The sequence below is a fragment of the Andrographis paniculata genome, unplaced genomic scaffold (assembly GCF_009805555.1).
Source record: "Andrographis paniculata isolate CXL003 unplaced genomic scaffold, ASM980555v1 Contig52END, whole genome shotgun sequence".
Taxonomy (NCBI): Eukaryota; Viridiplantae; Streptophyta; class Magnoliopsida; order Lamiales; family Acanthaceae; genus Andrographis; species Andrographis paniculata.
This window is the reverse complement of record NW_026137587.1, coordinates 8,157,196-8,173,630: the sequence shown is the minus strand read 5'-3', so window position 1 is coordinate 8,173,630 and position 16,435 is coordinate 8,157,196. Positions and strand designations below refer to the sequence as shown.

The window sequence follows — 16,435 nt, the reverse complement described above, 5'->3', positions numbered from 1 at the left end:
GTTGGACTCTTGAAATAGCTTAGATAAGAAAAGTAATTTGAGTAAGTGTCCATCAGATCAGATAGAAAACTTAAATGGGTATTAACAATAATATTAGTGACCTTCATTCAAGATGTTGAGTTTTATATTTATTCGACCTACTTGCAACTTGTTTATACGCATCATTTGCTGCCCTATTCAAAGCAACTTCCTTCTTCTCCCAGCATACACCTTTACCCCTTAGCTTATTATTCACGTATACTTTGTACGTACCTTGTGATGACCATTCATCCACCAACTTAACTTTGAGCTTATATTTCTGGCATATCTCAAACAGCTTCCTCACAGGATTCATTTGCAGCACTTCCGGAGTAATTATGGGTTTTAAGAGATCACTCGCTACCTGCGAAAAACCAAAGGCAATGCTGTGTTTTATAAGATATCATACAAGTAGGCACTCCAATCAAAGTGCAGATCGACACACGAGCAAAACACCAACCCCTAAGGACTATTAGATGTCGAATACTTAATTTCATGGAATAATAGTATATCCTAGAAAATGTCTTTCGTCCATGCATGTTAGGAAATCAAAGGTTTTACAGTAAGAAATGTTTGCACACAACACATTTTTACTGACAAGAGAAAAGATATCTCTCATCTCCTGTCAGCCAAATTACAGAGGGAAATGTGAAGAAGACATGAAGACTATATAGAGAAATCACCTCCCAGGTTGTATCCATTGAGCAATTGCTGTCGATGAAAACAGCTCCGAGTGTTGATTCAACAACATCAGCAAGCACCTTTGGAACATTAATCAGACCATGCGAATGTAGAGGGTATTTAGGTACAGCAAGAATAAACGCCTGAATCTGAGAAAGTTCAAAGATGGTTAACTCAATAGGAACACTCACCTGGAAACTACCATTAAGCACAAAGAAAGAAAGCACATCGCCTATAGAGAAAACTGAGAACAAGATTAGGCCAAAATGGACCTTCAGTGCTACCATTAGGACTGTGAGAATATTTTCGGAAACTTAAAAATTGCAGTGTATTGATCATAAAAATAATGACCCATATATATAGATACCAGAAAATAGACTCGATAGATTCAAATTAAACAACCTAAACAACTCAAAACAATCTAAGCTATGAATAAGATCAAATCTAAATTTAAATCTACTAAATTTAAAATTAAATATCTAAAATATCTCAACAAGTACTTTGTTTTGAGTGAAGTTCCGTTTGGAACAGCATCTTACAATTAAGAATATTAAGATCCCTATAGCCATCAATTCAGTTGCTAAAAATGTCATGAGGGTTTTGCACAAAAAAATCTCTCATTTCACCACTCAAGCTTCATTACACAGCCATGAGGTCTTTAATAATGTAGCCTTAAACTGCAATACCTTGATATGTCACAAGCTACAAGTAAAGAACCACAAAGAAACTAATAAGCCAACTATTAATTATATATCCAGATAAGATATACAGCTTTTCCTATACTAACAGAATAAGTAGCAGCATACAACATGTTTCTACCGCAGAATTATATAGAACTGACTTTATAAAGATGACTACTGTAGGCAGCATGCAATGAACTAGTTGATTAACTGAAAGTATTGCTGGATCATTCAATAAGTTTAGGACAAATCACTTCTGAGGTCCTCTATGAATTGCTTGCTACACTTTAATCCCTAAACACCAAAAATTAGCACAATCATTCCGCACATAGCAATTGTCCAGCACGGTGGAACAATTAGCATTTGTCCAACTTTTTTCTTTGGCCAACTAATACCATTTGGAGTGATGTATGTTACATAAATTGGTCATGCATAAAATTACACAGATAACTAATATTAGTTACAGAAAAAATAATAATAATAATAAAAACAACTGCAAAAGTGCAAAATGAACTACTTGTAACACATTTATCGTGTGAAGGACCACAAAATGGTTTACCTATCATTTAAAGATACAAACTTGAAGTACATACCTTTCTCCTAATGATTGAATTGCCATAGCGAATATATTTGTGGAAGTTATGCTTTATAGCCGCACGTGCAAGCTTTTCTGTGTCCACATTGGCAGCACGAAGTGGAGCCAGTGACCCTGGTGGAAGATCTGGGTACATAAAGAACTGTTCTTTTGCGATTAAAAGATTAAGCACCGAGTCACCTACATACTCAAGCCGTTCATACGATACACAATCCCTATGATATGATGGATGTGTAAAGGCCTGATGCAGTAAGCTACGGTTATTGAAACTGTACCCTATGATCTTCTCAACTTCTTCAAGTCTACGCAATGACTCACTCTCAGTTTCCTCTTTCGACAACTTTGATGTTACCTTTCCATTGAGTCTCATGCCATTCAAATAATTACTCAAAATATTTCCTGGTAAAATAACAATGCCTGTCATTCTAGTCAAAGTAACACTTAATGATATCCACAGTATTATTACATCATCTACGGTATAATCATAGTTAAAATAAAATTAAAATCTGAACAACTCAAGAAAATGATCAGTTCCCAAAGGGACTGATTGCAAACTATCATAAAAAGCATTTCTCTGCTGAGGCTAAAAGAAAATCGTTGGAGAATAATTTTAGATTTCAACTTCTGATTCTAACGAGCTTTCAATCTAGAAGTGTAAAGAAGAGTGCTTTAGATCTATGGCTGAAAAACAAATCAAACCTTCATGATCGATTATTAAAAGCTAGTTTGAGGCGGCTCACCAAAACTGAACAACATTTATCAAACTACTTAATTAGATTCACATTTGCTCCAAATGACAAACATACTAGGTAAACAAAGACTTTACAAATTCCCATACAACATTCAATAGCAATCCATTATATAAACCTCGTGCCCGAAAAAAATAATAATAATAAAACGTAATTTGTATACAATCTGCGAACTAGTACTGGAAACAACACTTAAATTGAGTTTCGAACATTTTAGAATAATAACAAAAATTGCAAAATCTCAATCAACCGGAAGGAAATAATCGAATAAGGAAGTTTCATACAGCAGTCACACGTACCATATCTCCGGAGGCGTCGAGGGGCAACACAACGCAAGGACTCCCACCACGAAAGCATTTCAAAGTAATTAACTAATCCAGCAGCATAGGGTACTCAGAATATTGTTAACAAGCTACCGATATTGCACCTTCGATGCAACAGATCATAGTCCCATCGAAATCTCCATAAAGCAAGCAAAAATACTCCGGGAAAAGCTATCTATCCATACATCACTTCTCCGAAATACGCACATTTCCTCCGTTCAAAAATCTCGATTCATCGCATCAATTGCGCTTACGCCTCCATCGACAAGCTCGAGGAAGACAAGCGTCCGACGGCAGTGGAAGACGAAGGGCGTCTACGCCTAATTGAATTGATACTGCAGTGAATAAATGAATGAAACCATAAAAGTCCATGAGAGGGGTATTTTCGTATTTTCACAATATTACGAAAATAATCGGTAAAGTTTCAGCTCGTCGTCTTAATCCTACACTAAAAATAATACAAACACACTATACTGCTTCGTCTGTATTTTTCTGCAAAACACACAATACAAATACAACAAAACTAAAATATCGATCAAAACTACAAACACACAAAAGCATTTGCACAAAATATATACACAACAACACCAGCCCACATCTGCACATCGCCATTGCCGGTTTTGCAGAAGCTGGAAGAAATATGCAGCATGAATAACGTGGGAGTCACGCGTGAGCTTCTGGGCTACCTCCCGGACACCAGATTTACAAGGCTGTGATTTCCATAGAAGTTTCCGACGTCCCAGTCTTCGGTCGCAGACGACAGAGTCATCAGCGCCACCACGATGGATCGCATGCTCGGTCTTAGCTGCGGAGCTTCGTGAGTGCACGCTCTCGCAAGTTGCGCCATCTGCAAGCATTCGATTCACAGTTACAATGCAAGACTTTTCGACGAAATGATAAAGTTATAACGACATCGAACCTTTTGGACCGAGTCGAGGGGGTAATTGTCGCCGAGTCTAGAATCAACCAGTTTTCGGAGGTCCTCATTTGGTTCAGGCTTAGAGAGAACTTCTTCAAACTAGCAAGAAAAGCAGATAATCCGGTGGGATAAATGACGAGTGTAAATATAGAACCGTAAATAAAAAAACGAGTGAAGAACAACTCACCAAAGCGACAAGGCCTCTTGAGTCTGTAGCAGAAGAGGCATCCTTAACTATAGCTTCTTTGGCTGAAATCAACTCATAAAGAACAACCCCGAATGCGTACACGTCTACTTTAGGAGAAACGTCGCCATATTGCGCATACCTGCGGAGATTCGTGGAGATGAAAATAAGTGAAACTTCCAGACCTTTCTTACATTAGCAAAGATGTGTTGATGTAACAACTTACTCGGGAGGCATGTAACCGAAAGTACCAACAAGTCGACCTGTTGGGAGCGAATTACTTCCCACTTCAGTCAGTTTCGTTAGTCCAAAATCTGCAACCTGCAAAACGAATTAAGATATGTCTTACAAACATGTACATTTATGCGCGACAACAAGAGATTCGGTGGGGAACAACCTTTGCATGGAAGTTTGTGTCTATCAGAATATTTGCCGGTTTGATATCGCGATGGATGTACACAGGGACGGTGTGTTCGTGAATATATTCAAGGCCTCTTGCCGAATCAAGAGCAATTTGCACCCTAGTCGACCATGGCAACGGTTCCCTGCCTGGAAAAGCACACAATGTAGTTACTAGTTTTCTGTGAATGCCAAATTGTTGTCCTGTCGAATTTCAGCATACCTGAACTTCGGAGATGTTGACTTAAGTTTCCATTCTCGATGTATTCATATACGAGGAACAAAGAGCCCTCGACGCAGTATCCTATCAAGCGCACCTACGCAAAAATAAATAACAAGTTCAGAATAGCGACGTAAGCAATCACGTAAATCAGAGAACGGAGATTCGAGATAAATCCAATACCAGATTGAGATGGTGAACACGTGTCAAAACCCGAAGCTCGGCAAGGAACTCTCTATCAGCTTGCATATCCATTTTCTTGATTGCTGCTTTCTGCACAAACACGCGATAAATCTAAATAGGTATCCCACAAAGCAAAATGATTGCTGATCCGATCGTTTCATAATTTTTTTAATGCCGAATATATCAATGACTATTTACATACCTCGCCGCGCAGCTCAGCATAGTAGACTGCACCAAATCCACCTTCCCCAATCTTATTTGCAATACTGAAATTATCAGTTGCTTTTGCAAGCTCATCGTATGGAAACTCAACGGATTTTTCGACAGTAATTCCCACAAGAGGAGAGGACCGAGTACCAGCAGAATCTGTTACGAGAGATTCGTGATTCCATACAACAGTCGAGATAAAAGCAAGGGGAATTATATAACGGCGAAACCATCGAAGCAAATAGAGAATTGTATTGAACTAGCTATAGTTAATCATCCCAATTAACTCAAATGATTGCAACAAAAAAAGAATTGCCATTACCAGCTTGTAGAGAATGATCTTCATAGGACGATGATGACGACAGAAATTGAACCTTTTTGGCGTTCTTCCTTCTTCTCAAAACCACATATAAACAGCCAGCAAATAAAGCCACTGCAACGACTGCTGCAACAGACACTCCAGCTATGGCTCCAGTCGATAGCCCTGAATATCAATCAATACAAGCACATCGAAAGCAGAAAAATGAACAATGTCCACGAATATTATTTGACACATAATTTAAAATGGATCAAAAAAAAACAGTAGAACCCAAGGAAGAAGGCCACACCAGATCGGCTGCTGAAAAGGAAGATAAATAACATCGGTTAGATCATTACACAACGTTACACGACACTTAAAAGGGTGCCGCAATCAATACAAATATCCATAACACTGTTATAATAGTGTACCTGGGGATCAAAGGCGGATAATTTCCATTCTGGTCTGCATAAAAATAGGAAAATCTTCATCAATACAGCTTAAATTAACCCCAAAAAGCACCAACATTGTCGAAAACATAGGATACAAACATCAGATATAACATCCAAGCCTATGTTGTAGATCAAACTAATCAATGGAGATTTACCAGTTTATTCAATTCAGCAGAATTCCAGGGACAAGATCAAACAACATTCTTACAAACTACCATAAACCAGCAAAAAAGCTCGAGGAAATCAAGAAAGACGAACAGAATCAATTACCTCTCCCCGGAATAAAAATCACACCACTGTCAGAAACGTTGTTGCCCGAATTATACCTCCTCACCAAATCCAAACTCAAAAAATTACTCGCCGTCACCGATTCCAACGACTCTCCGGACCTCAACGGATAAGTGACGAACAATCCGTACTCCGGCGACACATTCTGGTCGCCGCACGTGCAATTCACGGGGACATTGATGTTGACGCCGGTGTCGGGAATGTTCCAGGCCGGATAAGTGTTGAACGCCTGCAAGCTGTCGATAGTGGTCAAATTGGAATAGTAGGTCCGCGCGATTAGGTCATAGGTGTCGCCGGAACTGGTCGAGAAGTTGAATAGGTGGCCGAGATACTGCCGGCTCGGCAGGCAACCGCAGGAGAAGGGCACGTTCACCCTCGTGTCGGCGAGCACGCTGTCCTGATTAGGGATTTGAGGGTTGTAGCTGAGGATTGTGGCGATTTCGACCTGCATCATCTGCGAAACGAAAGAGAGATTCGATCCCCGCCACACGTAGTAGGAACCGAGGGCGGTGCAGCGGCGGGAGCACTGGCCGTCGGCGGCGGAGAGAAGCTCCAGGAGGAATACTCCGATTAATAGAAGGATCGAGAGCTTCATGGATGGATTGCAAGCATAGAGATGGTTTTCTTCGCAATTAATTTTGTAGTTTGATCTTTTGGGAATATTCAGCGCCGTTGACTTGGGGTATTGTACGCAGAATTCTGTTCTCCTTTTGCTGTCTTCTTCTGTCAGTCTGTTATGTTGTGTGTTATTTATTTATTTTTATTTTTTAGTTAAATATAACAAATATCGAGTGTATGAATTATTGATACATATTTGACCAATTAATTTGAAATTTTCTTCCATATTGCATTTGCACCTCGCCTTCTTTCTTTACTATTCCTATTCCTATTCCAACTTTTATGTAACGTCTGTTGACTGTCTGTCAGTCTGTCAAATGTGATGCCATTTCTGCCCTTTGCCATTCTTCATTTCATTTCGTATCACTATCAAATGAAATTTTGTTTACTCAATCAATCATTTGTTAATTTCCTTACCATTCGTTGAAATTATTTATTTTCATTGTAACCAACATTAATATTGCACAGACCAAAAGGCTTACGATCACTAAACTATCAACAAATAATAATAGGTGTTTTTTACCAAGTGACGTGGGATGAACTCGTGAGGTCACGGATCAAATAGTGAATATTGAGACGAGCAAATTACATTTTTCAAGAGACAGGAGGAGACTTGAGAGCCATCAACGCGACCACAACGGATCGCATAGTTAGCCGTTGTTTGGGATTTTCACGAGTACAAGCTCGAGCAAGCTCAGCCATCTGTAAATAGACAACTAACTATTCGGCAATGCATTATGAACATAGGAGAATAAGTTAGATAAAATGTTGCAAGAACCTTTTGGACCGAGTCGAGGGGGTAATTGTCACCAAGTCGAGGGTCAACCAATTTGATCAAGCCCTCCGTTGGATTACACTTACCAAGAGCTTCTTCAAACTACAAAACAGATACTCATCAAACCAAACCAAAAATTGTAGTATAGGTCGATGCGAAGAAAGTTGAGAACGATGTACCAGAGCAACAAGGGATGTAGGAGCTGCAGCAGAAGTAGCATTTTTAACAATGGCTTCCTTGGCTGAGATCAACTCATAAAGAACAACACCGAAAGCATACACATCTACTTTAGGAGAAACCTCATGGCCCCGAGCATATCTGCCAGCAGAATTAAGGAATGAAAATTAAGGAATAAGAGTCGATCCAATCTTGTTGAATCAAAGAAGTGACGATGAAGAGCAAAGATACATAGTAACCACATTTATCTAGTTCTTGAAAGTTAGAAAACTATATATGATCAAATTCCAAGTTCCTACTATGGCATAGGTTGGAAACTGCTATTTTTCGAGATATATAGATGAAAGAAACAATGAAGCCAAGATGAATTTGCTTTCTACGGACAGGGTTGAGGACTAGTGAAGATTATAATTTGTGAAATTATAGTTCCCTGGATAAACTAATTGATGTCAACAAACGCCTATGAAAATGCATCGGTGTAAGGGTCTTACTCAGGCGGCATGTAACCAAATGTGCCTTCAAGTCCACCTGCTTGCACTGAACCACTCCCAGCTTCGGTTAGTTTTGTTAGACCAAAGTCGGAAACCTACAAAACAATTGGTTAGATGTGCTAAAAGACTACAAAAAAAATTGTATGCACAATGACAGTTAGAATGTGAGTCGACCTTCCCACGAAAGTATTTGTCTATCAAAATATTTGATGGTTTTATGTCTCGATGGATACAGACAGGGATTGTGTGTTCATGAATATATTCGAGACCTCTAGCTGAGTCGAGAGCAATTTTCACCCTTGTTGACCATGGCAAGGGATCCATATCTGAGAAAAATTGCAACATAATAAACAGTGTGTGATGACACCAAATAGCAGTCGCCTTAATGCATATGAACTCAGCACACCTGAACCTCGAAGATGTTGGCTTAAGTTTCCATTCTCCACATATTCGTATACAAGGAAAAGAGACCTTTCAACAGAATATCCTAGCAAGTGCACCTTTGTCGAAATAAAATGAACTAATCAGCAAGAACAGGTAGTTCATTAAAATCACTAACAAGTTCAGAGTTGCTCTACAGCCACAAAAGATATTACATATTAAAGTTTTTCGTAAGCTGCATAATGTTTATCATCAGGATCAGAACCAAGAAAGAAGACTAACAGTATCTGCACTATCCTTACATGTGCAATGATATCTGTATAAATCAACTAGAAATTTCATTGGGGACTCATTTCACTTAATGAGATGTGCCAAGTAATTTATAGGGGGTTATCGAACTCTCAAAGCAGAGAAAACTCGGAAACATATACCACAAATAAAAGTGCAAGTATATATGGTGGACTGCATTTAGAACAAGTGTTATCAGCAAGTTCGTTCAATTATCAAGGTTGTTTTAAAACCGTGTAGTTGTTTGGGTGGTTTGAAATACATGTCTACAAACAACATTCCCAGATTTCAATACCTAAGCCCAAATACATCGCAATTGAGCCAGCAGTTGTTGAAAAGTGTATTAGAAAATTACCAGGTTGACGTGATGAACATGTGTCAAAACCCTCAACTCAGCAAGAAACACTTTACTGGCTTGCAAATCCATTTTCTTGATTGCTGCTCTCTGCAAGAATACATCGTAGACAGAAACTATATAGATATCCAGAAGTTCGAAGTTATGCAAATGTTCACACATGACTGGCATGTGTTAAATTTAGAAAGAATGTACTAAATACAAACAACCTGATTGCAATAAAAACGTCTCTTTTCACGCAAAGCAACCAAACTATTACTAATTTTCTTACCTCACCTCGGAGCTCAGCATAGTAGACTGAGCCAAACCCGCCTTCTCCAATCTTATTTGCAATACTAAAGTCATTGGTGGCCTTTGCCAGTTCATTATATGAGAACTCAACTGAGTTTTCAACAGTAATTCCTGTAAGGACTAGAGATGCTCCATGCCAGAAACCAGCAGAATCAGGAACTTAATTGCAGGTTTTTAATTATCAAATTAAGTAGATAAAGAAAATTCAATTTCGAGGTAGAAATATATTATAAGTCCCTTTTTCTCTGTGGAAATGTTTCTTAAGCATTAGGCTGACAACAGAACACAATATGTTTATACCTCTAGCAACACATCATCTTAAAATAGCCAATGTGTCTTTGACTTTAATGAGAACCAAATTTACTCGCCAATGTGTCTTTGACTTTAATGAGAACCAAATTTACTCGACGAAAATTTTCTTTGGTGGAATAAAACTCAACAAGACCAATTGTGTTTGTGTTTATACGCCTGAAGCCTCTTTGCCAGAATATAAAGAAGCATCAATTACTGTGCAGGAACACGACATTGCCATCCAATGATTTCTCTAACCAACATTCAATTAGTTTACCAAAAAGCAGCCATCAAGAAAAACATTGGCAGACTATGAACACGCACAACCATCCCCATGATATTCGAGTAGAAGAAATTTGTAATCGAATCAAACACAAAGTTCAAAAAGAAGACCCAAAGAGAATTTATACAATTATCAAAGAATAACCATTACCACCTTGTTTCATCTGATTTTCATGGTCTTTTGAAAGCAACTGACTTTTGTGTGAGTTCTTCCTTTTCAAGCTCATATATAAGCAGCCTGCGAAGAAACACACCCCAACTATTCCTGCAACTGCTATTTCAGCTGTGGCTCTGCTTGACAATCCTAAATACAGACATCACAAAAGGATTGTAGATGTACTAAGAATTTTCAGGGTTATCGTTGATTGTAAATAACAAGCTTTAAAACATGAGCAGGTCGGGCCACCTTTGCTGCAAGGAGACAAAAGAAAGGAACAAGTTAGATCAGTATAGAAAAACCAAATCAAATCCTAGCAGAAAAAATCATGCTTTCTTATAGAGCAATAGCTTAAAACATACTGCCGGGACTTCAGAGGCCGGAAACTTCCATTCTGGTCTGCATATAGATCAGAAGATTTTAATCATGAAATGAGAAAACTCCGAAAAAAGATGGCACCAGGAAACATGACCCCAACCTTTTATTCGAAAAACTCTTAACAAGATGATGACAATGGATAGATACAACTCTTGACATGTTGCATATGTATAGGCTCTAAGACATTCACACAAATGCAAAGAAACAGTGTATTTTAATACGGTGCCTACCAAAAGCACCCAACTCATTTAATCTCCACAAAGTCTAGTTCGATAAGAATAGAAAAGTTTTTGAGGTTTGAAATGGTGATTCTCTGCACAAAATCAAATTCGGCAAACTAAACTAATCTTCACTCGCTTTTGTCCCATTCCATATTCAAGTGACAATCATTACATTTAACCAACATATGGCTGCTCTCATTTCAACATTACTGAGCTCCATAGACAATATCAAAAAAACATTATACAGTCTCAGTGAACAATGCAAGCCATTAATTCAATCAAATAGCTGCTAAGCAAACATTGTTCAAGTGATGCTTTTCTTCTCTACATTTTGACGAAAATTGAAACCCATAAAGTATTCAACTATTATCCCAATTCAAACTCAAAAGCATCTCTTTCATCACCAAGAATTAAGCCACCATGGCATCCCATGACTATTATAATATTCCAAGTTGGAGTGCGTTGAGAAGATGATCCAATATATTATAGTATCAAACAAAAAGCATACTGTGCTACTTCTAGCAATACAGTATCTCCGAATCAACAGCAACAATCAAGCACATATCATAATCGAGTTTCGAAAATGGAGTTACCGAAAAAGCCTTGAGCAATCACTCACCTCTACCGGGAATAAACACCACAGTATTGCCCGACATGCGATTGAACGACGGATTATACCTCCTTACCAAATCCTCACTCAAATTATTCTTCGCTGCCACGGACGGTAGGGTTTCCCCATCTATCAGAGGATAAGTGATGAATAATCCATAGTCTGAGGACACATTCTCATCGCCGCAGCTGCAAAGTACCGGCACCTTCAACGCGACGCTCGTCTTAGCAGTATTCAAGTCCAGATGAGCATTACTATTCTCCAACTTCTCCGCAGTCGTCAAATTCGCAAAATTAATGTTCGCAATTACGTCGTACGTGATGCCAGGAGTCGTGTTGAAAGTGAAGACGTGGCCGAGAAACTCGCCGCCTCCGAGGCAGTCGCAAGGGAACGGCACGTTCACTCGTGTGCTTGTGAGCAGGTAGTGCTGGTTTGTGATTCCAGGATTGTAACTCATAATTGTAGGGATTGAGACCTGCGCTGCGTTCGAAATGTTCTGCAGGAAAGTTCCCGGCAGGACGAAGTAGGAAGCTAGTGCAACGTCGCAGCCGCCGGTGCAGCGGCCGTCGGCGACGACGAATCCTCCGATCAGCAGAGCTTCGAAGAAGAGCAGCAATGAAACGCCAACCATTGTTTCAGCCATTCGAGGAAAATCTAATGCTGGCATTGATCATATGGAGGTATGGGTTGGCATCAAAAAGCACATTTTTTTTCTTTTCTGGGAAACAATTGAATTCAATTTGACTTGTCGTCGTTGAATCATATTAGTATAACTATGATTTTCAACGCTGAATCCTGAAACGTAATTTGGATTTGGTGGTGCTGTCATTAATGTCCTCGAACCACACTCAACTCCATAGTCTGCATTCATATGCATTCCAGCTACCAACTAAAAAATGATTTTTATTTTAAACGTAAAAAATTTGTATTTGAGCTCGTTTTTTTTTTTTTTTTAATTTGATATTTTGTGAAAATATACATATGTATATATATATATATGTAATATAATATTTTTTTTAAGAAAAATAGTATTGAGTGAAAATTTGTTACGTAAAAATTGTAAATTGGGATTTTGAACAATAAACGGAGGGGAAAATCGGTGTAGTAAACACAGGCACAGCTATATGTTTTATCGTTAATACATACGTATATATAAATGGGCCTACAGTCCATTTGGTTTTGAACAAATGCAGAGCCCAAAAGCTCTCCTCATTCAAGGACAGCGGCGCAGTGGAGTGGAGGCGGACGACGACGACGACGGTAGAGAGGAAGATGATGGCGATTTAGCTGCGCCAGCAGTTTTCGTTTGAACCTGAAGAATACATAGGCTCTCTTCGACAAGGTAATCACTTGAAATCGAGGTGTTCGATGCTGTAATGGTTGTTCTATGAACTACGAAGATGATTGAAATTCGAAGCTATAGGTTCGATTAACGCATTAATTTTGGTTTTCTTCAATATTGAAAGATGTGACCCGACGCACAATGGAACATATTGGCCACTGTGGCCGAAGGGTTTAAGGAAGGGTTTCATGTTCCGTTTGCATTTCCTTCTCCCCATTTCCATTTCAGGGAGTTCATTCTGATTTTTTCTCTTTATTGGAGATGATTTGACTGTTGTATTTGATTCCAGGTGGGATTTTAATCTGGGTTTTTCGATAGCTTTATTGCCTGGTGATTTGAAGATGGCATTGCCGATTTCAAGAAGGCTATTTCGAGCCTTGGGTTCTTTTGATTTTTCATCTGGACTTCTGTGTCGTTCTAGTGGTGGGTGTTTGGGCATTCTTGATTCTCGGAAGAAAAGACCAATTTTCTGTTTAATGATTGTTTCTTATATTATAGTGCTAGTATGTTTCGAACTTGCTGGTGCTGCATTCATTTCTATGCGTGATTCTTAGGAACAACGTTGTTTCATTTTTCTAAATCTTTCTTCTTTTCTTTTGGGTGGCTTTGACAACCGGATGCAGCTTTAAATCGTAATGGCCATGGAGATGGCTTGTATTCTAAACTGTATTCTGCACATGGAAAGGTAGGTCTTTAGAAACTCGAACATATATTTGCCAAAGTCTTCTAGAATTCATTTTAAAAATAAAACATACATTATAGTTTCTTCTTTTCTTTTCTTGTAATAGAATTTTATCCTACTTTTTCATTTGTACCAGGGATGTGGTGTTGCTCCCCGAATGTATTCTACTACTATTTTGACTCCTAGTTCAAGTGAGGGTGCATTTCCCTCAGAGCTGTTAGGTTCTAAGCAGGTGTTGACTCCTGATCGAAAACTAGGTACAACTATAGCCTCTTGAAAATACTCCTGGTCTTTTGTTGTAAGCAAATATTAATTTTTAGGGGTGCTTGCTGTTGGTTTATCCTTTTTATTTTATGTTATTTCTTTTGGTACCATGTTAACAAGCTCGTGCAATTTGTTTAATTTCACCTCTATCCTTGTAGGTTTGTATCAGGACCTTGTGATTCCAGTTTCAAATTTTTATGGAGAGGATAAGGGCCTAATGGTATTGGCTGGTGATGTTTTTGATGTACCAATCAGGAAAGATATTATTCATCGTGTCGTAACGTGGCAACTTGCTAAACGGCGGCAGGTGCAATATTTTCTATTTTGTTGGTCACTTTAATCACTTATTTCATGCTGTCATTGGTTGATGTAGCCTGTTTGAGACAAATCCGTTTCCGAACAAATATAAATTCCTTGGATTGCTAAAAGATATATAAGAAAATACTTCTGAACGTTGAACCGGGCACAACCCACATTATTTTTAATACAGACAAATTTTCCCCAGATTTCTAACAGATATTAATCCTTCATTTCTTTTTCCTAAAAGATAATAATATTTTGAAATATCATTATGGCTTATATCTCCATTCTGGTTTGCTAGTGTTTGGTGTTTGATGCATCCATTTGAAATTATTACAATACTTGTTGCTGTTTTGTTGGGTTTTTTTTTTTCCTTATTATCATCACTTTTTAGTTAATTTCTTGAATCTTGAATTATTCTCTTCTCATCAATCTTGCCTGACGATTTTAATTGTTGATTCGACTCCATGATTGAGTTAATTTTAAAAGCTTAGTAATTAAACATTCCCAAATTTCATTTAATGTCATTACAAGTTACATAGGCATTATGTTTCTTAGGGAACTCATTCAACGAAAACCATTAGTGAGGTCAGTGGGACTGGTAGAAAACCTTGGAGACAAAAGGGCACTGGTCGAGCTAGGCATGGAACACTACGTGGTCCACAGGTGAGATTGCTTTGCAATTTCTGTTTGCTTTCTGTACAATGAGAGTTTTTGACAGAGTATGACAAAATAGATTTCATGGTCAACAGTTCAGGGGTGGTGCTACCATGCATGGTCCAAAGCCCCGAAGTCACGCTATCAAGCTAAACAAAAAGGTCCGCCGTCTAGGGCTGAAGATTGCACTTTCTGCCCGTGCAGCAGAAGGCAAGGCAAGTACATTACATAAATTAGTACTTTAAGATTGATGTAGCTATAACATAGGTTGTCATCCATGCTGAATGACGTAGCTCTCTAATAATTTCTTTGCTAGCAATGATTAATGTATGGTTAATGTGAGAAATTCTTTTGCCCATAAGTATTGGACAAAACATAGATTATAGTCCTCCATATGCCTTGCTTCCACCTTTTATCTGCTGCTTTAATTGTCATCTTTTCACTAACTTCTAGTTGCTCTTCCCCTAGAAGAGTTGCAGATTGTATTTCATACAACTATTTTATCCTCCTAATATTTAGCTGCATGAACATTAGATTGTCAAAACTAACAGAATACTTCAAATATACAGCTTATGGTTTATGAGGATTTAGAGGTTCCATCCCACAAGACGAAAAACATGGTGAACTATTTCAATCAGATGGAGCATACCAAAAAGCTTTTACTGGTTGATGGTGGTCCAATAAATGAAAAGCTTAAACTGGCTACTCAGAATCTACATTACATCAACATACTGCCTTCAATTGTAAGTCCTGGAACTTCCTTTCATTGAGTGTTGAATGTGGGTCGGATTATTGTTGCAAATGTGTGTGTGTGTGTGTGTGCGCGCAATTTTCTTTCTTTCATTGTTTTTGAACCATGTGCATGGGCTACTAGTATTTATTTCCCCCATTTCTGAAAGTTGTTTTGATTCTTCTGCGCTTTGACATGGAACAACAAAAATATTGTGGCCTAAAATCATTTTCTGAATAAGTGTTAATTAGCCATGGTGTGCACTCAATTAGTTATTTTCCGGTGATTTGGATCATGCAATTCATTGTATGATCACCCTTCCCCCTCCTGCTGCAGGAATTAATCATCTTTATCTTCAATTTTCAGGGTCTAAACGTTTATAGCATTCTGCTGCACGACACCCTGGTAATGTCTCGAGATGCAGTGAATCAAATAGTTGAAAGAATGCACACTCCAATTAATCGTTGATGAAGATCTAGTTACAGAGCTTTGGTAGTTAGTTGATCATGGTACCATATCTTCAACCATGCCAAGTTTTTTTTATCTGGACAATTTGCGCTCAACTTGATTATGCATATTTTATTCAGGGAAGCTAATAAGGCTTGCTCACATCTTGCTGTTTTCTTATTATTACGTAACTGAGGATCTATTGTTGATTATTTTTGTTATATGAACAAATCAGATAATCTCTACAGTTATTTCTTGCAAATTCATGTCGATACACTTACATCTTTGTTTTGTTCTTGGTTGGCTCATACTATATATCGTGATGAGTAAGTATGTACATCATAATTATTTGATGTGATGTATTAGAGAAATAATCGATATCTTGAATAGTTAAGAAAAAGAAAAGTTCGGAAGTGTAGGGTGTATTTGGGGAGTTGATAGTTACAACTCAACAAAGCAGTCATTGCAATAAAGACTAGGAAGACCTTCAACGTCTCTATCA

General features: G+C 38.2%; 3 protein-coding genes and 1 pseudogene across 3 annotated transcripts; 1 reads left to right on the top strand and 3 right to left on the bottom strand.

The window, feature by feature from the left end:
- Position 1: 1 nt before the first annotated feature.
- LOC127254249 (ribonuclease 3-like protein 3) lies at positions 2-3,377 on the bottom strand. Its single transcript, XM_051279262.1, has 4 exons — positions 3,023-3,377; positions 1,973-2,373; positions 702-848; positions 2-382 (listed from the first exon to the last, which is right to left on the bottom strand). Exons 1-4 carry the CDS (start codon positions 3,078-3,080, stop codon positions 104-106), a joined length of 885 nt encoding a protein of 294 aa, XP_051135219.1. The 5' UTR covers positions 3,081-3,377; the 3' UTR covers positions 2-103.
- A 49-nt stretch (positions 3,378-3,426) lies between these two features.
- On the bottom strand, positions 3,427-6,911 carry LOC127254243 (chitin elicitor receptor kinase 1-like). The gene is made up of 12 exons (XM_051279252.1): positions 6,179-6,911; positions 5,888-5,921; positions 5,767-5,777; positions 5,481-5,642; positions 5,154-5,317; positions 4,952-5,041; positions 4,772-4,865; positions 4,547-4,698; positions 4,376-4,470; positions 4,153-4,291; positions 3,966-4,064; positions 3,427-3,893 (listed from the first exon to the last, which is right to left on the bottom strand). The coding sequence occupies exons 1-12, from the start codon at positions 6,789-6,791 to the stop codon at positions 3,729-3,731; spliced, it is 1,818 nt and encodes a 605-aa protein (XP_051135209.1). The 5' UTR covers positions 6,792-6,911; the 3' UTR covers positions 3,427-3,728.
- Positions 6,912-7,292: 381 nt separating this feature from the next.
- On the bottom strand, positions 7,293-12,170 carry LOC127254251 (lysM domain receptor-like kinase 3; annotated as a pseudogene).
- A 516-nt stretch (positions 12,171-12,686) lies between these two features.
- LOC127254248 (uncharacterized) lies at positions 12,687-16,195 on the top strand. Its single transcript, XM_051279260.1, has 9 exons — positions 12,687-12,853; positions 13,143-13,276; positions 13,477-13,538; positions 13,672-13,792; positions 13,958-14,106; positions 14,658-14,765; positions 14,852-14,971; positions 15,326-15,499; positions 15,853-16,195. Exons 2-9 carry the CDS (start codon positions 13,195-13,197, stop codon positions 15,952-15,954), a joined length of 918 nt encoding a protein of 305 aa, XP_051135217.1. The 5' UTR covers positions 12,687-12,853; positions 13,143-13,194; the 3' UTR covers positions 15,955-16,195.
- The last annotated feature ends 240 nt before the right edge of the window (positions 16,196-16,435 follow it).

Bases quoted from the DNA above. Each gene is read 5' to 3' on its own strand.
- LOC127254249 (XM_051279262.1), bottom strand. From the start codon at position 3,080: ATGCTTTCGTGGTGGGAGTCCTTGCGTTGTGTTGCCCCTCGACGCCTC. The intron at 2,374-3,022 runs GTACGTGTGACT...TTATTTTACCAG, and splicing joins TCGACGCCTCCGGAGATATG to GAAATATTTTGAGTAATTAT. The intron at 383-701 runs GTGATTTCTCTA...GGTTTTTCGCAG, and splicing joins CAATGGATACAACCTGGGAG to GTAGCGAGTGATCTCTTAAA.
- LOC127254243 (XM_051279252.1), bottom strand. From the start codon at position 6,791: ATGAAGCTCTCGATCCTTCTATTAATCGGAGTATTCCTCCTGGAGCTT. The intron at 4,866-4,951 runs GTATTGGATTTA...ATTTTTGCGTAG, and splicing joins GTGTTCACCATCTCAATCTG to GTGCGCTTGATAGGATACTG. The intron at 4,699-4,771 runs GTATGCTGAAAT...GTGCTTTTCCAG, and splicing joins TCAACATCTCCGAAGTTCAG to GCAGGGAACCGTTGCCATGG.
- LOC127254248 (XM_051279260.1), top strand. From the start codon at position 13,195: ATGGCATTGCCGATTTCAAGAAGGCTATTTCGAGCCTTGGGTTCTTTT. The intron at 13,277-13,476 runs GTGGGTGTTTGG...AACCGGATGCAG, and splicing joins ACTTCTGTGTCGTTCTAGTG to CTTTAAATCGTAATGGCCAT. The intron at 13,793-13,957 runs GTACAACTATAG...CTATCCTTGTAG, and splicing joins GACTCCTGATCGAAAACTAG to GTTTGTATCAGGACCTTGTG.